The 22,418-nt window shown below is 39.5% G+C and overlaps 1 protein-coding gene across 3 annotated transcripts in view; it reads left to right on the top strand.

The window, feature by feature from the left end:
* Window positions 1-22,418, top strand: part of UBAC2 (UBA domain containing 2) — a 187,162-nt gene that overhangs the window by 108,210 nt on the left and 56,534 nt on the right. For all 3 annotated transcript variants that reach the window (XM_025363995.1, XM_025363993.1, XM_025363996.1), the window contains 2 exons: window positions 5,419-5,542; window positions 9,094-9,141. In XM_025363995.1, the coding sequence (XP_025219780.1) occupies window positions 5,419-5,542; window positions 9,094-9,141 (172 nt within the window). The remainder of the gene's footprint in view (window positions 1-5,418; window positions 5,543-9,093; window positions 9,142-22,418) is intronic.

The following is a 22,418-nucleotide window of genomic DNA, read 5'->3' on the forward strand; positions in this document are numbered from 1 at the left end:
TTTGGGAGGCCAAGGCAGGTGGATCACGAGGACAGGAGATCGAGACCATCCTGGCTAACACGGTGAAACCCCGTCTCTACTAAAAATACAAAAAATTAGCCAGGCGTGGTGGTGGGCGCCTGTAGTCCCAGCTACTCTGGAGGCTGAGGCAGGAGAACAGCGTGAACCCGGGAGGCGGAGCTTGCAGTGAGCTGAGATGGCACCACTGTACTCCAGCCTGGGCGACAGAGCGAGACTCCGTCTCAAAACAAACAAACAAACAAACAAAAAGCAAAACTTAGACTGCAGAGTACTTGAAGAAGACACTGTTGATAAATTTTTCAGTTTGTTGAAAGACCATTCTGGTGGGGTTTTAGCTTTTAATTTTGAATAGTTATATTAAGTAAAACATTTTTATATAGTGAAGGACTCAACTAGTTAAAGTAATTCCTCTGACAAACTGGATCTGTCCCCCCACTTTATTTTTATTTTTTATTTTTTATTTTTATTTTTTAGATGGAGTGTCACTCTCTCCAGGCTGGAGTGCAGTGGCGTGATCTTGGCTCACTACAGCCTCCACCTCCCGGGTTCAAGCGATTCTTCTGCCTCAGCCTAGCTAATTTTTGTATTTTTAGTAGAGACAGGGTTTCACCATGTTGGCCAGGATGGTCTCCATCTCTTGAACTCATGATCCACCTGCCTTGGCCTCCCAAAGTGCTGGCGTTACAGGCATGAGCCACCGTGCCCAGCCCCTTTTTTTTTGATATCAGAGTAGTCAGACAGATGAAGAGGTGATGGGGTCATTATCCTGTAAGAGGCCACTGAAGCTGTATTTTAGATCATTTCATAAGCTCACAAACCTTGTTTTATTGCTGTTGAAAGTTACCAGGGTTTCTTGAGTTGCGATTGTACTGTAAAAGTAGAGTTGATCTTTACAGTTTTTTGTTTTTTTGTTTGTTTGTCTGAGACAGGGTCTCACCCTGTTGACCAGGCTGGAGTGCAGTGGCACAATCTTGGCTTACTGCAACCTCTGCCTCCTGGGCTCAAGTGACCCTCCCACCTCAGCCTCCTAAGTAGCTGGGGCTATAGGCACATGCCACCACATCCAGCTAATTTTTGTTTGTTTGTTTATTCATTTATTTATTTATTTATTTATTGTGGAAACAAGGTCTCATTATGTTGCCTAGGCTGGTCTCAAACTCTCCTGAGCTCAAGCCATCTGCCTGCCTTGGCTTCCCAAAGTGCTAGGATTACAGGTGTGAGCCACCACATCCAGTGACCTTTTCTGTGGAAGAAGTGAAATGGACATTTGCAACCTGAACAGGCGTCTGTGTTATTTTATTTTATGTTTTCTATCGAGTGCAATCATGAATATGTAGCAGTAGATGCTCTGTAAGTATTAGTGATATTAAAGGATGAATTAGCAATGGCTCACACCTGTAATCCCAGCAGTTCAGAAGGCTGAGGCAGGAGGATTGCCTGATGCCAGGAGACTGAGATCAGTGTGGGCAACACAGCGAGACCCTGTTTCTAAAAAAAGTTTAAAAATTAGCCAGGTGTGGTGGCTCACACCTGTAGTCCCAGTTACTCTGGAGGCTGAGGCGAGAAGATTAGGAATTAGAGGCTACAGTGAGCCGTGATTGTGCCACTGCGCTCTACTCCAGCTTGGGTGACAGACAGATACCCTGTCTTAAGAAAATAAAAGAAAAAAAGACAGGATGGATGAAATGTTTATAACCTGCTTTCTCTTTTCTGTACTACAGCCTCATCTGCTTAAGCCAGAAAGGGCTTCCAGAAGGTAGTTCTTCACAGTATGAAAAAAGGTCAAACTGAATTACTGTTGACAGTATAAAGAACAGATGTTGTCATAAAATAAGGAAAAGAAAAAGACTGGTCAATGACTAATAACATTATGGTACTTTGTGAAGTCTGTGTGTATAGAAATAGCAATGGAAAATTTCTACAGAACAGCCTGTGTAGTTTTGTTCTGAAATGTGTATATGTGGCCTAGTATTTAGTCATCGTTTAAAATTATACAGTGATTAGTATTTTTTAAGGAATTTTTAAACTTCTATTGGTATGTGAAATGTAAACAGTGGTCATTAAAATTTCTACCAGTATTTTTTTAGTTTACATTGAAATGTAACCTCAAACAAGAACTCTGCTTTAGATTATTTAGTTATAACATCATTATTTGTACTTTATTACTAAATGTGAACAGAACTTCTATGAATTAAGCAACTCGAAGGGCATGTTCTGTGGTAAGAGACCTCTGGTGCAATTGGCTCCCCAGGTAGGGTTTCATAATCACCAAGAGAGCAGACCATATTTTGAGCTACATATGAAACCATATGTTTTAATCCCATTAAAAATGATAAAAAGGAAGGGGGCTTTTTAAAACAAAAGGCAAGTTCTGCTGTATGGTTTTACTGTTTTAAAGGAAAATTCATTTCTTCTGCAAATATTTATTGAAACCTTACTCTATGCCAGGCACAATTCTAGACAGTGGGGATAAAACAGCAAACAAAACAGACCAAAATCCCCGTCTGTGTGAAGCTTCCATTCTACTTTTAAGATAGACGATAGCTGGCAGTGATGAGAAGGCTGTAAGTGCTGTGGGGGAAGAAAGTCAGGAAGAGAATAGAGAATGCAGAGGGGGAAGGCTGAGAGGGTGGGAGGTGTGGTTTGAAATGGGGCAGTCAGGGAGGGCTTCTCTGAGAAGTTGCTGTCCTGCGGAGCACAGGATCAGGATGGGGATGGAGACTCAGGGCCTGGAACGTCTTTTTCATGATTGTAGGTGGGGAGGCATTGGAGGATTTATGCCCAGGAGTGACTAACTCATACTTTTCCATGAAAAGAAGGCCCAGCTGTTTTAATCAATTGTGCTTGGGTTTGTAATTGGACAAAAGCAGTTATTTTGTGTAGTGTTTAAAAACTGCTTTGTTAATTTAAAAAAATCCAACCAATATTGAATATGGATTGTGTATAAGAATCTGCATTAGGCAAAGCTAGATAAAATATGATGCTTTCTCTCCGAATTAATAATCTGAGGTTTTTGAGAACTCTGTATAGTCAATTCAAATGTGAGTCATAACAGTTGTTCTAGAATAAGGATTATTTTGTGGCCCTAAATGTAGTGAGCTCCTAAACTGTGTCAAGCATTGTGCCAGGTGCTAGGAGAACTAGGACTGCCTCTTCTTCCCTGTCCTGGGGTGCTCAGCCTGGGAGGAAGGTCTGATACGTGAGGAATTCTAGACTGGGCAAGTGGCGGTAGGAGCCCGCTGTGATGTGCACCTCCGTCTGCCACCCGGTCCCTGCCATCCTTCTCACTGGATGGCCAGCCAGGTGTATCTGGCATCTCTGTGTCTCCAGTCCTGTCACAGTGCCTTCGCTGAGGCCTTATCAGCTGGAGTTTTCCCTGTTCTAGCATTTGCTGCGTCTGTGTTGATAGCTGTTGATGCAGCTGCCATTTATCACATTTGTTTTGTGTTTGTTATATTTTGGTTTGATTTTGTTTTTAATAGTAGAATTGAGAGGACAGTGCATTTTTCAGAATAACATGGTCTCTATCAAGGATGAGATATTGCACAAGAGGCCAGGAGGGTCCTGTGTTTCCACAAAATGGCACCAAGGACAGTTCTTTGTAGAAGTGAAACATATTTTTTGCATTTTTCTTGTGATAATGAAATAATTCTTTTTTTTTCTGGTGCCATTTTCCCAAAAGTGGGAAAATAAAACAGACTGAGTAATTAAGCCAAGTGTTTAATGAAAAACGGGGGCAAGTTTGTGCCCAAACCACTCTACTCATTCATATTACCTGCCCAGCACTTGTAGGAATGTAAGATTTCAGTCCTGTGATGAGTTCCTTGAGGTCAAGGACTGCTTCTTTCTCTTGGACATAGTTGTAGCTCCTATGCCGGGCGTCCTGCTGTGACATCCTCGGCACGCATTTGATTCACTGATTCATTGCAGCAGTGAAACTGACATAGCTTGGGGGCCATAAGGAAAGCCACCAGCTGCCAGGAGGAGTCAGAGAAGTCTTGTGGGAAGAGCTGAGCAGTGTTGCACAAGCTGAGTTTCCTAGGACTGAAAGTGGAAAGCAGAACCTGCATCAGTGGAGAGTCAAAGCAGCCAGCGTATTCAAGGAGCAGCTGTGTGGATTTTTGAGGGGGCCTTGTGTGTGATGGTCCAGATGAGGGGAAGCAGAGAGGAGGACAGTGGTAACAATCTGCAGTGATGAGAGCGAACTGGGGCACTTTGCCATCACATCTTTATGAAGCATTTTATCTTTGGATACTGGAGCCTATGGAAGGAAGGTCTTTTTTGTTTGTTTCTGTTTTTTGTTTTTTGTTTTTGAGACAGTCTCGCTCTGTCGTCCAGGCTAGAGTGCAGTGGTGCAATCTTGGCTTATTGCAAGCTCCGCCTCTCGGATTCACGCCATTCTCCTGCCTCAGCCTCCCAAGTAGTAGTTGGGACTGCAGGTGCCCGCCACCATGCCCGGCTAATTTTTTGTATTTTTAGTAGAGATGGGGTTATACCGTGTTAGCCAGGATGGTCTCGATCTCCTGACCTTGTGATCCACCCGCCTTGGCCTCCCAAAGTGCTGGGATTACAGGCATGAGCCACCGCTCATACCCAGCCGGAAGGAAGGGTTTTTAAGCAAGGGAGTGATGTGATCAGAGTTGTGTTTTAGGAAGAGAATACTGCCAACAATGTTAAGAAATGGATCAGAGAGAAGCAAGACTGTAAGTAGAAAGACACATAGGACTTTTGAATCTGTCAAGGTGAAGGTGTCAAATTGACATTCAGAAATGGGCAGGCAGTTTTAGGTCTCACTTCATTTTCTTAGCCCAAGCTATAGAAAGGGTTGAGATTATATGAGCAGATGAGTGAGCAAGAAGAAAAGGCTATAATGGAACCATGGAGAAGCCAGAAGAGTGGTGTAAGAAATCGCTGGTCAGCCACTGAGAAACAGGGTTTCAGACAAAGGGAGGAAGGAATGTGAGGAAGGGAGGGCCAGAGGTGAACCGTGTCAGAGCCATGGTGACAGATCACTAGACAGGGCCTGAGATGAGGCTTTTGGATTTGACTGTGAAGAATTCTAATGTTTGCTGCTTTTGGTTTGTCTAGTTTCTCATTAGATTTTAGTAATACCTGGGAAGAAAACATTGCCTCCACTTTTCTCACAATTAGTAGGTGCTGAACCACTTCTTTGTGGTGGTTTCAGGAGGGGCAATAAGGATAGAATGATTAGAGTTTTCATAAAGTGTTCTGTACAAATTATTTTGGACATGATGCGTATTTGGAAATCAATGTGTATATCTAAGACTATGCTTTCAGACTGAAATAAAATTATAAGCAGTGTTACTTCAAAGATACATCTGCCATTGGTGTTTAAAATTCACTATTATAGTGATTTTTTTTTATTTGTTTGCATAGCCTGGCACCTGTGTTTGCTCTGTTTGTACCATTTTACTGCTCCATACCAAGAGTCCAAGTGGCACAAATTCTGGGCCCGTTGTCCATCACAAACAAGACATTGATTTATATATTGGGACTACAGGTACAGTATGCATTTTTATGTTCACTTTTCTTTAACCGGATCGGTTTTTTTGGTCTTTCTCTCATTTGATCTCCTTGAAAACAATGGTTTTTTTCCCCCCATAATCTTGGCTTCATGATCTATATCAAATGTTTAAAGGAAGTGTTACAGAACAAGAACATCAAGGTATAGAAGGTACTAGAATACTTTCATAGTCTTTAGAAATCTGATAAGAGCTTTCACTGTAATTTGTATCTGTGGAAAATGTTTTCATTTCGTGTACAATTGCATGTGAGTGCTTTTTAACAATCATAGTATGAAGTGGAAACAAATGAGAACAATCAAAAAGTAGAAAGTAGAAAATCAGTGTCAAAATTAATTTATTGAATACAGTGTCGCAAATAAAGCTCTGAAGAAGAGTGTGCTCTACCAACCCGAGCTTTGGAGTTTTCAAGAAGCATTGTCAGCTTCATTATTTCCTTGTTTGTGTAGCTGTGATGGTAGTGTCACCATTTGCTAAATGGTTTGCTGTGAAGACTGCTAGAGTACTACTGTCCAGCTTACATTTGAAAAGCTTCTTTGCCAATCCTCAGCGAATGTCAGTTTCTCCCTGCTGGGCTCCAGGTCTGTGGTAGGAGAATGATTTTCAGTTTTCTATCTGTACTACTTGTCACTTTTCTTTTACTCTCACGGCTTTTGATGTAGTTTTATTCTACAGCTTCCTGTGTCACCATGTGTCGCTTGGCCTTTTGATCCACTGATTAATACTCATAACATTCCTTATCCCACGCACATATAACCGGATACTAGAGTCGCTTCAGAATGCCTTCCTCCCTCCCCTTTTAACCTTTAGCATTTCCTCTCACTTCTCCAGTCTGCTGTCATGTGTTATCAATGGCTCATCTGGGGCGTTTTCTTACCACTTTTACAACCGTTTCTCATGAAATCTGTTTATTCTCCATCTCTCAACCCTAGTACTGTTAAACGCCCCCCTGATCCTACCTGATATCCGTGTAACCAAATAGCCCGTTTCTGCAGTTGATTCTTATGAGTAGGATTTGCTATAGCAGATTTAATATTTTTAAAGCTGTTATAACAGAGGCCATGTGGAATTTGAAGAGCACTCCAGACCTTGCTCAGGAGACCCAAGTTCTAGTCCTATCTTGCCTCTCTCCAGCCATGAGACTTGGGTTGAGTCTTGGAACCCCTCTGAGCCTCACATTGACTGTATAGTTCTTCCAACTCTAAAGCTATGTAGAATCTTTGAGAATGAAAACACTGTTTTATTAATTGTGGAGTAGGAGTTCAGTGTGGCATTGTGGAAAGTCTTTGGAGCCAAGTCATTGGGTTTTGGTTTAATGACTTGGTCTGGTAATGATTTGCTTTGTCACTTACCTTTTCTGAACCCCCATTTCCCCATCTATCAAGTGGGGATGATAATATCTACCTTATAGAGGTATTTGAAGGATAGCATGAAGTGTTTAGTGTAATCTGAACAGATAATAAGAGCTAAGTCAATTGGTTACTATTAATTAATAATTTATGTCTCTGTAGCTACCACCATTCATTTTTCTGAGATTGTGAATGTATTTCTTGTTTTGTTTTGTTTTTGGCATAAAGCAAAATAAGTATTATGTTTAATCTCTCGGGGAAAGGGGATCTTAGTTGGATAAAGAGACACAGCATGGCCTTTGTCACAGGGCCATTGTAGTAGGTTGGTGGAAAAGTAATTGTGGAGATCAGAAAATAGAGGTGGAGATGCCTCATTGGCTCCTTGATAGAATCTAGGTCCTTAGCATGAATGGCATGCAGGGTTCTTCTTGCCTGTCTGGTGTCAACTCCCACTTGTGCCCACTTTGAAGGAGTGTAACTGAACTCCTTATTGCTAAAGTGTACATCCTCTGCCTGCCTCCCTCCCCTCCAAGTCTTTGCATGTGTTTCTGTGCCTTTTTCTCTCCCCATTACAACTAGGGACATTGTTGAATGAGTGAATGAATGAATGAATGAATGAAGACTTGAATCATAATCGGAAGAGCCAAAATGCTTAAGACTCATTTAAGTATCCGATGACTTGACAGCCCATAACATCATGCCCTGTGCAATGGGCTATGATGTTATGGGCTCTCAAGCCATCCGATACTTAAATCAGTATCACCCACTGAGTGAGATGTAGCCCCTGTCCTCAAGGAGCCCAGCCATGAGAAAACACACAGACACTGGCAAGATGTAGGCAGACATACTGGCGACCACACAGGCAATGAGAGGCTTCAGAACCCAGAGGAAATTACTTTTTTAATGACAAAATGAGATGCTCTTTTTACTTGCATATGAGACATGGAAGAGTGGAGAGCATGACTGTGGAGGCAGTCCTGGATACACTCCAGCCCACCACCTGCTGGCTGTTGACCTGCAGCAAATTGCTTAACCACTGGGTCTTGCTGAAGTGCCTTGAGAGCAATGCCTGACACATAGAAAGTGTTAGCTAGTCTGTTATTCCTTCTATTTGTAGAAGAAAACTACAGCAAAATATTTGTCTACATGGTTCCCATCATTATTATCAGAGTCATTTCCACTGAACAAACGTCCGTGCTACATCAAAGGTTCAAATTTAAAGTCGCAGCCAGTGCACATTTCTAAGTGAGCCTATCACTAGAGCAAAGCTTGCCAGCTTCTCTGTGTGAGTATGTCAACTCTTACCTTTTGTGTCTGTCTTCTTTCTGTGTGTCTTTGGTAAGTGTGCAGAACTTTGAGGTTTTCATCTAGCACAATGCCAGCGATGAACCTGGGCTGTCCTGCCTGAGTATCCTGCCTTTTCCTCTACAATCAGAAGTAAACCCCCAATCTAAAGTTCTAAAAATTAACCAACAATAACCCACAAATCATTTCTTTGTTGCAGGAACATTTTCAGAGTCCTTATGATTTTTTTTTTAAATTACCCTGAGTACAACTCTAAGATATAAACTATTTGGAAAACAAAGGGAAGAATTTCATGAGATCTAATTCTAATTACTTTGCCATTGATTAACTTCATTACTGTGATTTAGTTTGCTCTTCCTTGGGTGAACTAGAATGAGAATATCAACACTTGAGAAAGTTACCGTTGAATATAGACCTAAGTAGGCTGGCAGGGTTCTTCCCATCTAAATTTAGGGTAACAATGTTAAGAAATTAAAATGAGAAAGTTATTTACATAAATATCACATCATTGCCAAGCATGGGATGGTGATTACCTGTTTTGTATGTTGTTAATTCTAATAATTTCTTTATATGTAGTATTTTACTTTAAGTCAGTTGAAGTTTATAAATAACATCATACTTTGGTTTCACTTATTTTTCTTTGCATGGGGTGTGGGCCAGGTTCAACTTGTTTTAGGCTATACAAAGTCTGATGTCTGAATAAAAAAAATTAATATACAATTTTCTTTTAAATAACAGTTGATATTTACTAATTTTCCATTTGCTTCTCTGTATTATGGCATATATAGTTAATACTTTATATAAATGGTCATGACTGTAGTTATGTAAAAATAAGTGAATTTTATTTTTAGTTGCCTTTTTTTTTTCTTTTATAGCTTTTCACCTCTGGTTCCTACATCTGGATTGTAGCCATAAGTGGACTTGTAAGTGTGACTACCTTTTTATACCCAATTCTCTCTCTCTCCTGTAAAAACATTAGGAAAATTGTCCTATTTAGATGGTGCATCATATTCAACTGTCTCACCATTCTTTTTTTTGAGACAGAATTTCGCTCTTGTTGCCCAAGCTGGAGTGCAGTGGTGCAATCTCAGCTCACCACAACGTCTGCCTCCTGGGTTCAAGTGATTCTCCTGCCACAGGAGACTGAGTAGCTGGGATTACAGGCATGCGCCACCACGCCCGGCTAATTTTGCATTTTTAGTAGAGATGGGGTTTCTCCATGTTGGTCAGGCTGGTCTCGAACTCCCGACCTCAGGTGATCTGCCCTCCTCAGCCTCCCAAAGTGCTGGGATTACAGGCATGAGCCACTGCACCCGGCTCTCAACATTCGTTTAACCATGGCAGGTCTGGCTCAATGCTACTTCTGTAGTGATTAAAAAGGGCCAGTCACGGCCGGGCACGTTGGCTCGCGCCTGTAATCCCAGCACTTTGGGAGGCCGAGGCGGGTGGATCACGAGGTCAGGAGGTGGAGACCATCCTGGCTGACATGATGAAACCCCATCTCTGCTAAAAATACAAAAAAATTAGCCGGGCGCGGTGGCGGGCGCCTGTAGTCCCAGCTACTCAGGAGGCTGAGGCAGGAGAATGGCGTGAACCCGGGAGGCAGAGCTTGCAGTGAGTGAGCCGAGGTGGCGCCACTGCACTCCAGTCTGGGCGACTGAGCGAGACTCCGTCTCAAAAAAAAAAAAAAAAAAAAAAAAAAAAGGCCAGTCACATGGAAAATTGAGACAAGGGAGGCCAGTCTGTGCTTTCAAGGTAATTTTGATGAAAGTTTTAGCTGGATTTCTTGTCAGTGTTATCGTTTTTAAATCATAGAAAAAAAAAAAAAAAGCCTGAATGTGAAGAAGTTGGACTTACTAAAAATAAGGAGAGATAGTCTGCTCATTTTGTAAAAAGATATTGTCACACGAGGGAGAAAAAATGGCGACTGGAAAGTCAGGTGGGTTGTACCTGACCCAAAGACTCATCATGGAAGAAGGGAATGAACCAAGCAGCCTCAGTATGTGTGCTGGAATTTTTTCATCTTGCCCATGCTATTGTATTTATTTTAATAATAAGCATTTGTCCTAAATTCTCTATGAGGTATTTAAAAAGAAATTAGAGCATGAAATGGAGTTTTATTCTCCATCCATGACTTAAATTTGAACCTCCAGATTTATAAAAATAAATTTTAACTAGGGGTTATAGAGCATAGTTTTAATTTCTTTCTTGGAAAAGACTAAAAATGACAGAATGGATTCATAATAATACACATTTCACTACAAGGACTACATACATTTCAAGTAAATTATCACTATCCTTGTTTCTTGGGTGAATGACTGGTATTTGGGGCCAGTGTGTCATCCTGTGTGCCTGCTTACCCCTCTTCTTCCTTTAAGCTCTCTTTATTATTCCTTTTCTGTGTTCATTCTTTGCTTAAAACTATGCCTTCGTTCCCCATGGCTGATATGCTTGCAGCCAAGATTCTGGGGCTCCAAGTCACTTTGTTTTCTCCTCCCTAAAAATTTTCACATCTGCCCAGATACCTGATTTGGCTTCAGGACCACAGAACTAAACCCTGCTGTGAAGTCTTCAAAATGCCTGAGCTATCCGTCTGGTATTTTTGAGACTTGTGGTGGCTTAGGGCCATCCTGGAATTAGACTGATTCTCTGGGACACAGGTGCCAGACTCTCCCAAGTCTAGGCTCACGCAGTTAGTACTGCTGCGTGACTGAGGAAGACTTAACCAACCTGAGAACAGCAAAGAAGGAGCTCATTGCTTTGATCATGAGAGCTGCCTAAGGATGTACTATTTCTTCCATGGCATATTTGTTTCACTTAGCAGTAATGGTTTTGAGTTCTGTTTTAAGTATTTTCCAAAAGCATTCAAATATTGAAGTACCTTATTATATATGCCTTCATTGTGTTAGTTACTATTAATTCTTTTACTCTCAATATTTGTCCCCTTCTTTAGTAACTCTTATGTGACTCAGTTTTTTTAAACACATTCCATTTTCTTTCTTTATTCTTTTTTTAGACTCCTGGCTTTTAGTGCTTGCTGTCTCTTCAGAAAGTTTCATTGTGTGACATTCAGTGCACTAGAATTGGAGGTTGCATTTTTCATCTCTTTGTAGTCTTTTTAAAATCTAAAATTGTATGTTAAGATCATAGTCTTTTCCAGTACACATGTTTAACAGGTAGTGGGTTAATTTAGTTAATTTAATTAAATTTAAAAAAAATTTAATTTTTTAATTAAAAAATTAAAAACCTGTTTTTAGTTTTTAAAAGGAATCAGACGTTTAAAATAAAATTCTTGACAAAAAAAAAAATTCCTTGTTTCAGAAGCACGAATAGAATTACAGTGTGTTTGGAATATAATTCAAAGATGATGTAGCATTTTGAAGAACCCTGCTAATAATAAACATTTCTGAGCCTTTTACAGTCATTTATTCAGCCAAAGTTAGCAACCTTCTATGACAAAAAAATCTGATAAATCTTCATATTAACCTTGTTCTTTATTATTATTTTACCATAATTAGATGACTGTGTTTATTTAAAATAATTAATATTCATGAATCATAGCCAGTTTTCCTATGTTCTGTACCATAAATGTTGGTGCTTGTTTTGAACTTAAGGAACATTTTCTTTTTTTGTCTAGAAAATTCTCATTTTTATTATGAAATATTTACTGTGATGTGGCATACTTTAGATAAGGAAGATTGTAAAAGAGAGTATCAGTATTATTTGTGAGTGTTTGATTTGCACACCACTGACTATAGGATGCAAGCCTGAGATTCACAAAGCCACAGACTGCCTATTCCAGATGGCTCTTGCTCAACATGACTTCCCCTCTTCCTTTATAGATCAAGTGACTTCCCTTTTTGGGGAGATATTATGCTGAATAAAATACAAACAAAATAAAATTCTTACTATGCAAAAGAAATGCACAGATAATTATAATCATAGATGATATTCAGTGTTTTGGGAAATGTTACAAAACCCATTGATGAGATTTCATGTTTTAGTATTGAAACCAGTAATTCACTTAACCATGTGTGTTAAGCAGTGATTTTATTTCAATCTGGCAATTAACGTGTTTTTTAAGAGAAAGAGTATTTTTTAAACAAAGAGATTTGTATGAAGCATAAGTAATTTGTTATTTGCTGTCATAGAAACCAAAAACTTTACTCATGCTTTTCTGGAAAGCTGCCAACTTTGGATTGAGCTTATTTTATTTAGCTAGGTACTGGTTGATTTATTTTGTTTAGGCTAGTTTTTTTTTTTTTTTTTTTTTTTTTTTTTTAAAGACAGGCTTGCTCTGTCACCCAGGCTGGAGTGCAGTAACACGATCTTGGCTCACTGCAACCACTGCCTCCCTGGTTCAAGCGATTCTCGTGCCTCAGCCTCCCGAGTAGCTGGGATTGCAGGTGCATGCCACCACGTCTGGCTACTTTTTTTGTATATTCAGTAGAGACGAGGTTTCACCATGTTGGCCAGGCTGGTCTGGAACTCCTGACATCAGGGAATCCGTCCACCTCAGCCACCCAAAGTGCTGCGATTATAGACGTGAGCCACCACGCCTGGCCTAGACTAGTTTTTAATCTCTCCTCGGTGTCCCTTATTCTTGCATAATTATAGATGTCTTTGAATATATGACTTTAAAGCATTCCACTGATTAAAATAGAAGATTGATAAATTATGTCAGTACAGTATTTTACTAGTAAGTTGACCACTTTTTATCTTCAGTGATATCACAGAAAATAACTAAATCATTTTTCTGAGTTGAGGGAGGACAGTTTTTAGCTTACAGGAGCAATAGTAAGTTAGTTTGCCAAGGATGGCTGTCAGACCTCAGTTCTATTTTGTTATCCGGTAGAGACCCCAGCTGCTGCCCAGGAAAGGTGAGGGGGATTCCCTTGTACTTAAAGATTACTATAAGATTATTCACATGTATCATTGATAAATGTTTTTATGTTGCCTTTTTCCTCCTTTGACAGTTCTGATTTTTAATGCAAACATTTAGTATTTAAAATAGGACTTTTCATGAAATGTTGCAAAATTGTAATTGGAAAGCTTGGCTATTACAGCCAAGTGACATATATCAGTTTAAACAAATACTTCAACATTTCAGTGACTGTATTAACTGTTCTTAATGTCTGGTGAGAGACCTTCAAAAATTGAAGTCAGTCTTTATATATTCATAATTCCACTAATTTTGTTACACATTAATACTTTTCTTTTCCTTAAAGCATTGCTTACTTACTGAACTTCATTTAAATTCTTTTTGTGGTTCTGCAGAGAGCTTTTGAGCCATCTACATCCCAGAACTTCTTCATTTTCTGCAATTTTATGAATCATAGTACTGAGTCATTACCACAGGGATGCACCCTAATTCTCAAAAGCTGAGGCCTCAGGACTGATCTGATTCTGGCATGATTAAAATAGAAAGAGCCTTCTTTTGCCGATTTTTCTTTTTATTACAGTTCACACATTTATCTTTACTTGAACCTCTTTCAAGCTGTTTGAGAGTGAATTAACAGGCTATATTCCTCAGACTTCTCCCTTCAATGCAGCCCTTCACTGTACCCATTTCCTGCATTTGTTACTTGGGTACAGTATATCAGACTTTGATTATTTCTGATCCAGCAGCCTTAGTGTAGGAAAAAAAAAATCTGTTACACCCAAAAGTAAGATCTGGGACTTTGAATGTGGTCTGAGTTTGGATTATTTTCTGTAAGCAGTGGGGATCTTTAAAGCACTTCAAGAAGAAACACTTTACGATGGTGCCGGATTACAGAAGCCTTATCAGGGTTTGTAGATCATAGGACGGGGATAGGGAAAATGAGCCATCTGGAGGGAGTCAGGACAGCTCATTTGCGGGCTGTGATTTCCCTTTCTCTCTTCCCTCTGTAGTACTTTTAAAGACAAACAAAAAAACCCACACTACTGTCTTAAAGTAACTGTGAACAAATGGAAACAGCATAACCTGCTGTGGAAGTGTAAGCATCCCTAGAGTATGTTTTGAGGCCTTGGCCTGCTTCTGGGCAAGGGATGGTAGGTGCGGGTTCCTTTGCGCCGCCTCTGCTTGTGCCCAACTCTCTTCTCTCCGTGCTTCCTTTTCTCCTACTTAACCTTCTTTCCCTTAGATTGCTTCTCCATTGACCAAAGAGAGGTATAGGTAGCAGGTCAGATAACTCCTCTGATGCACAAGCCTCCCAGTTAAACTTAGATTTGGATTATTTTCTAGTAGTTTATTGAAAATGACGACAGAAGCTGCAAAGAAAAATCAAGGCTAACCGGATACAGTGGCTCATGCCTGGAATCCCAGCTCTTTGAGAGACTGAGGCAGGTGGATCGCTTGAGCCCAAGAGTTCAACACCAGCCTAGGCAACATGGCAAAACCCTGTTTCTACAAAAAACAAACAAACAAAAATTTCAAGGCTGACCAAAGCCATGAGGGTGGTGGGACTTGTAAAAGGACCATGTGTAGAAGTTGAAGATGAGTCCTTTGGAAACATCCAAATTTGGAGGGTATTTTATAATTAAAATAGCAAGTGTGATATGCTTGTCCATTGTACACCCCCCACACACTCACATTCATGTTGACTCATCCATATGCACTCCCTTCTCTCCTTTTTCTTCCCTCCCTCTCTATGCCACCTTTCCCTGTCCTGACAACCGGGAGCTGGGACCGACTGGAAGAAGGCTTCTATTAATATATTCTTCCTTGTGGCAATTGCAACTCAGGCCCAGGATGACAAATGGTGTTGTAGGCCATTGTTAACACAGGGAGGTAGTGACCAGTCGACATGTGATTTCTAAATGTTCAGTGCAGAATAAATGAAATGATGCCATTGTCTTAATAAAGCTGGCAGATAGAATTGACTTATAAAATTTATAAAAATAGCTATAAAACTTTATTGTTGCAACTTATGTTCTACCTGTAGGCAAAAATCTAGCCTCCTTTCAAAGCCTTTCAAAATGTGACCTCCTCACCTACCCCTGTCACTTCTGTGAACCATACACTCCAATGACACTCAATATTTTACTGTTCCCAAACATCCACTTTCAGGATTCCGTGTCATTGTGCAAACATGTATTTTTCTTTAACAAACACACAGCACTATGTACCAGACACTTGTGGTAGATTTTTTGGTCTAGTATTTTTGTTTGTTCAAATATATTTGGTCAAAATATGTTCTGCCCCTGTCTACTGAAGCCGTCCCTATAGGGCCTCTGCGTGCCCTGTTGACATCAGGTTTTGTTCTTTGACTTACACTAGCCACTAAAATATGAGCAGAAGTGACAAATGCTTCATCTAGGCAGAAGCTTGAAGAGCCACTGCCTGGTTCCACCATTGCTCTGTCCCCTTTGACATGGGAAAGGCAGGGCCCAGAGAGGGTCTGCTCCTCAGACTCCAGAATGAAGAAGTCAAATGGAGCAGGGTTGTACCAACATGTAGTGTGAACAAGAAATAAATCTTTGTTATAAGCTACTGAAATTTGGGATAATTTGTTACCACAGTATAACTTAGAAAAAGCTGACTAATAGTACTCTTTTCTAAGCACTTTACAAATATTATTTTAATTAGTCCTTATAAAAACCCGAAGAACTCGGGACTATTCTCCCTATTTTATAGATGAAGAAACTGAGGCACAGGGAAATTAACTAAGTCATGCACTGCATAACAACGTTTTGGTCAGCAACAGAGTGCGTATTCAGTGGTGGCCCTGTGGATTCTAATGGAGCATAGGTAGAAACTTGGTGTATGGCAATCAGTGTTGGCACTGCAGATCGAGTAGGGGAAATGACTGATATTCAGTCATGGTGCTGGAACACCTGATTTTCTGTATGAAAAAAATATATATAAATAAAAATATATATCTCATCTAGGTTTGTGTAAGTACATTCTATAATGTTCACACGATGACCAAATCACATAACAACACATTTCTCAGAATGTGTCCTTTTCGTTAAGCACCACATGACTGTAATTTGCCAGGAACACCAGCTGAAAAGTAGTGGAGACAGGATTCAAATGTAGGTAGCATAACTTTAGTGTCTATGCTCTTTTTTTTGTTTTGTTTTGAGATGGAATCTCGCACTGTCGCCCAGACTAGAGTGCCGTGGCGCGATCTTGGCTCACTGCAAGCTCCACCTCCTGGGTTCACGCCATTCTCCTGCCTCAGCCTCCCGAGTAGCTGGGACTACAGGCGCCTGTCACCCCACCCGGCTAATTTTTTTGTGTTTTTGGTACAGACGGGATTTCACCATGTTAGCCAGGATGGTCTCGATCTTCTGACCTCGTGATCCGCCCAGAGTGCTGGGATAACAGGCGTGAGCTACCGCACCCGGCCTGTGTCTGTGCTCTTAAAAGATAGCTTTGCATAACCACATGCAGTTTCTTCCAATTATATCCCCTCTTTCACTCACATATCCCTTCTTCTAGGAAATCTTACTCATTTAAGTCCTGGCCCAACCTTTTTCCTGAGTCAGTCCTGACTTTATTTATGAGAGCTCCCCTCTTAAATGTTTCAGTTACAGTATGTTATTGTTGACTGTAGGTAGGGGGTTGTGCAGCGAATCTCTGGCGCTTATTGATCTTGCTTAACTGAAACTTTATGCCTGCTGATTTTTAACTCTCCTTTTTCCTCTGCCCCCAGCCCCTAGCAACCACCATTTTACTCTCTGATTCTTTGAAATTAACCATCTTATATACCTCGTATAAGTGGAATCATGCAGTATTTGTCTTTTTGTGACTGGCTTGTTTCACTTAGCATATAGGTCCTCATGTTTCATCCACGTTGTCGCATATTACAAAATGTCTTTCTTTTTGAAGGGCTGAATAGTATTGCGTTGTATGCATGGACCACATTTTCTTCATCCCTTTATCTATCGATGGGCACGTAGGTTGTTTCCGCGTGTTGGCTATTGCAAATAACACTGCAGTGACGTGAGAGTGCCGAGACTTCTCTGAGATCCTGATTCATTTCTTTTGGATGTATACCCAATAGTGAGATTGCCAGATCATGTTAGTTCTATTTTTAATTTTTTGAGGAACCTCCATACTGTTTTCCATAGTTGTATCATTTGCATTTCTGCCAGCTGTGTACAGGGGTTCCAGTTTTCCCCACATCCTCACCAACACTTGTCTTTTGGTGTTTTTTGTTTTTTTATAATAGCCATCCCAGCAGGTGTGAGGTGATACCACATTGTGGTTTTGATTTGCATTTCCCTGATGGTTAGTGACATTGAGCATTTTTTCATGTACCTATTGGCCATTTGTATGTCTTCTTTGGAGAAATGTCTATTTAGGTCCTTAGCCCATTTTTAAACTAGGTTATTAGTTTTTTGGTATTGAATTGTAGGAGAGTCCTTTTAGTTTATAGGAATTATATGTTATTCTTCATAATCTTCACTGCCTAGCACAATGTCTATTTGATACACATTCTAAAAATAATTTTTTAGTTTAAAAACTTAATAGTGTCAAAAAATAATTTCTGTGTTGTAAAACATTATACTACATGATTGTCAGGATGCTTGCAACGTGTACTGCCTTACTAGGTTCTTGATGTGTTCTCTATGGTGGTAGAGTACCTGGACTGTCTATTTTAAAGATAGGGAGGCTGAGGTTCAGGTTGCACGAATGATGGGTGGTAGAGCCAGGACAAAGGCCAGGTGTTCTGCTCCAGGCCCAGGGAGTCCAGCACCTTACACTGCACATTTCAAGGCTCTTGTCCATGTCTGTTCCAGCCACAAGATGCACAGACAGTTATTCTTAAAGTTTCCCTTAGCCACACCACTAGGATGAGGCCCCATTCATCAGCAATGGAGACATGATTCTGGAGGGCAATCTTGGGTATGGAGAGGTTTTCAAAGTCCCCAGAGGCCCTGAAAGACACAATCAACAACTTTTTGCAGCCTTCTGTATGCTGACCAATAATAGCCAAGGAAATTTTTTTCTCATTAGCAGTCTCTATTTTCTTCCTAATATGAAGAATGTGGCCTATAGCTGTGCTTTCTCTTCTAAAATCATCAAGATATTTAACTGGTCGTCTCTCCATGCTTAGTTGAAAGTGCAGCTTAAACCTCACCTTCAGCAAACTCATTGTCTTGCATTTCTTGCATTGTCATACTCAATCTGAAGTAAAGAAACATTTAGAGAAAACTTAAAGGATAATTTAAAGTATATTAGGCTGGTTTAGTAGAGTTACTGATTAAAGGAAAAAGAAGTGGAGATAAGGAAGAGGTTGCCAAGAAACACCCTTACTTATACATTGTAGAGATTACTGGTAGATTATCATGTCCGTTGCAGCACAGAACATTTTCCCATGGGGTCTTCGCATTGTCTTTTTATCAAGAAATTAAAATTTTTTCATCAGTTTTGATTATCTCTTTAAACTGTGTAGTTTTGTTTTTTGGTTTTTGGTTTCTCTCTCTCTCTCTTTCTCTCTCTCTCTCTCTCTGTGTGTGTGTGTGTGTGTGTTAATGTAAGTGTCCAGTGTTTGTCTTTGGGGACTGACTGTGTTGATATTTCCTTTCTGTCTCTGGGAAGGGACTGTGGTAAAATTGACATGTGTTGTTTTGAATTTATTTATTATTTATAAACAGCATAGGATGTTATCAAAGGTCTTCTCATGTTAGTTTATGTTGATAGCTGAGAACATTTTCAAAGCAGCAGAAGTTTTTTGTTGTTAAAAGCTTGTTTTTGTTCTGCTAAAATCCTACCTCTTATAAAATTTAAAAGATTTATGTATCTATTTTAGATCTTTCTAGATCTTCACATTCTTTTTTATTAAAAAATTCTTTTTCCCTTTTTTTGTTTATTAAGATGTTATTTACATACAATAGAACTCACCAATTTTAAGTGTATAGTACGTTGAACTTTGGTAGTTGTATACAGTCGTGTACTCACCACCATAATCAGTATGGAAAGCAGTCTCCTCACCATGAATGGTGTCTTCATGCCCCATGCTGTCTTTCCCCACATCTAACTGCCAGCCCCAGGTAACCACCGATCTTCATGTCATTATAGTTTTGCCTTTGCTGGAATTTCATATACTTAGTATTGTATAATATGAAGTATTTTGTGTTTTACTTCTTTCATTTGAACATGATGTTTCTGAGATTCACCAATTTTTTAAATTAATTTTTCATTTATTGTATTAAGTAACAATTAATAGATTAAGTATTAATCCATAGTATGGATGCAGCATATACCATACTTTGTTTATCCATTCACCAATTGATGGACGTTTGATTTGCTTCCAGGTTTGGATTATTATGAATAATGCTGCTATGAACATCTGTATACACATTTGTGTGTGGGCATATGTTTTCCTTCTTTAGGAACGGAATTGCTGGGTCATATGAAAAGTGTATATTTGACATTAGGAAATATGACCATGTTATTTTACAAAATGGCTCCACCATTTTGCATTTCCACCATCAATGTATGAAACTTCCAAATGTTCTACACCCTTGTCAACACTTGATATTGTCAGTCATTTTAGCTTTAGCCACTCTTTTGGGTATGCAGTGGTATCTTGTGGTTTTAATTTGCATTTCTCTAATGATTCATGAAGTTGAGCATTTTTTTAATATGCTTAGTGGTCATTTGCATATCTTCTTTTGTGACGTATCTGTTCAAATCTTTTATCCATTTTGTTCATTGGGCTATTTATCTTTTAATTGAGTTAAAATAATTCTTTGTATATTCTGAATATAAGCTCTTTGTTGGACATGTTTTATGAAAATTATATTCCAATCTGTGGCTTGTCTGTTACCAAAAAGCAAAATTTTAAAATCTTGATTCATTCATTGTTAACTGATTTTTAAAATAGTTTGTGCTTTTGATGTTCTTTTTAAGAAATCTTGGCTAATCCAATGTCACAAAGATTTTCTCCTATATTTTCTTCTAGAATTTAATAGTTTTTGCCATTTCATTTAGGTCTATGATCCAGTTTGAGTATAATTCTTTTGAGGTAAAGGGTAAGATTTATTCTTTTCCACATAGATACTCAGTTGTTCCATTACCAGTTATTGAAAAGACCCTTTTCTCCATTGCATGGCCTTGGCACCAAAACTCAGTTGACCAGTATAGGTTTATTTCTTGACTCTTTTCTTTCCTAATTATCTATATATCTGTCCTTATGCCAATACCACACTGCACTGATTACTCCAGCTTTATGGTAAGTCTTGCAATCAGGCTATATAAGTCCTCCCACCTTGTTTTTCTTTTTTAAAACTGGTTTGCTTATTTTAGGACATTTACTTTTAATATACATTCTACAGTCAGCCTGTAATTTCTTCAAAAAAGGGGAAAAAGAGTCAAGATTTTGCTTGGGATTGCATTGAAACATTAGATCAACTTGGGAAGGATTGCCGTGGTAATGGTTGTTAAGTGTTTCCACAGATTCTTTTATGCATCAAGAGATGGAGCTTATTTTTCCTCTGCTAGAGTTTGAGCTGTACTTGGTGATACTTATAATGAATAGAACGTGGCAAAAATGATGGAATGTGACTCCCAAGAGCAGATCATAAAAGACACAGCTACTTTGATCTTGCTCCCTCCTGGATTACTTGCCCTTGGGGAGCCCATCTGCCATGCCATGAGGACACTTAAGCAGACCTGTGGAGAAGTCCACGTGGCCAACAGTGTGGCCTCCTACCAGCAGTCAGCACTAACTTGCTAGGTGTGTTTTTGAGCCACCTTGGAAAGTTATCCTCCAGTGCCAGTCAGGTCTTCAGATGAATGCAGATAGACTGACATCTTGACTGACTACAGCCTCATGAGAGACCTTGAGCCATAACCACTCAGCTGAGTTACTCCCACGTTCCTGCCCCCACAGAAACTGTATGGATAATAGATGCCTATTGTTTTAAGCCACTTAAGCCACTGTTTTAAGCTGTTGCTCAGTAATCAACAGCTAATACAACAATCTTAACAGCACTGAGTTCTCCAACTCATGAACATGATAAGTCTCTACATTTATTTAGCTCTTCTTTAATTCCCTTTTGCAGTTTTTAAATTTTCAATGTATAGGCCTTGCACATCTTTCATTAGATGTATTCCTAAGTAATTCTGGTATTTTGATGCTATTATAATTGGAATTGGTTTTATAAATGTTTTCCCAATTGTTTGTCACTAGCGTATAGAAATACAGTTGATTGGCCGGGCGCGGTGGCTCATGCCTGGAATCCCAGCACTTTGGGAGGCCGAGCCGGGCTGATCACAAGGTCAGGAGTTCAAGACCAGCCTGACCAACATGGTGAAACCTCATCTCTATTAAAAAATACAAAAATTAGCCAGACTTGGTAGTGGGCACCTGTAATCCCAGCTATTCAGGAGGCTGAGGCAGGAGAATCCCTTGAACCTGGGAGGCCAAGGTTGCAGTGAGCTGAGATCATGCCACTGCACTCCAGCCTGGGCTACAGAGTAAGACTCTGTCTAAAAAAAAAAAAAAAAAGAAAAGAAAAGAAAAAAAGAAATACGGTTGATTTCTGTATTTCATTTTTGTGTCCTGCAACTTTTCTAAATGTGTTTATTATTTCTGGTAGCTTTTCTGTGGATTCCTTAGAGTTTTCAACATAGATGGTCTGTGTCATCTGGAAATAAATTTTATGCGTTTATATGCTTTATTTCTTCTTTCCCAATTTGTGCCTTTTCTTTTTCTTTATTATGCTAGCTAAGACCTCTAATAGAATATTAAATAAAAGTGGTGAATGGATATCATTGCTTCTTCCTGGTCTTAGATGGAAAACATTGAGTTTTTCACCATTGAGGCTGTATCTGTAAATCCACAAATCTTTTAGATCTTCACATTCACTTTTAGTTTATTGTTTTTCATCAAAAGTAAGAAATGAGTTTCAACTGAAATAAGCCCATATTTTTATTTTTCATTTGTTGAATCCATTTAAGAAAGTGCCTGTAGCTTTTCAAGGAGGATGGTCTCCATGTTAAAATAGATATTAGAAGGTGTTTGTTTACATATAAGCACCTGATTATGGTTTTCTCCATGTGCTAGAGACTCTAGTTGCCTCCCAGTGTATTTCTGAGCCAGCAGTGCCTCCAGCTGAGATTACATATCTCAGTATCCTTCATATCTCAGTCTGACCACTGGATTAAGTCCTGGCATCCTGGCCATTGAAGTATAAACACACATATTCGTGAGACTTCTGAGAAGGCTCCTTAAAGTCACCTTTTGTCCTTTTTGTCCTT

This window comes from Theropithecus gelada, chromosome 17, assembly GCF_003255815.1.
Source record: "Theropithecus gelada isolate Dixy chromosome 17, Tgel_1.0, whole genome shotgun sequence".
Classification (NCBI taxonomy): Eukaryota; Metazoa; Chordata; class Mammalia; order Primates; family Cercopithecidae; genus Theropithecus; species Theropithecus gelada.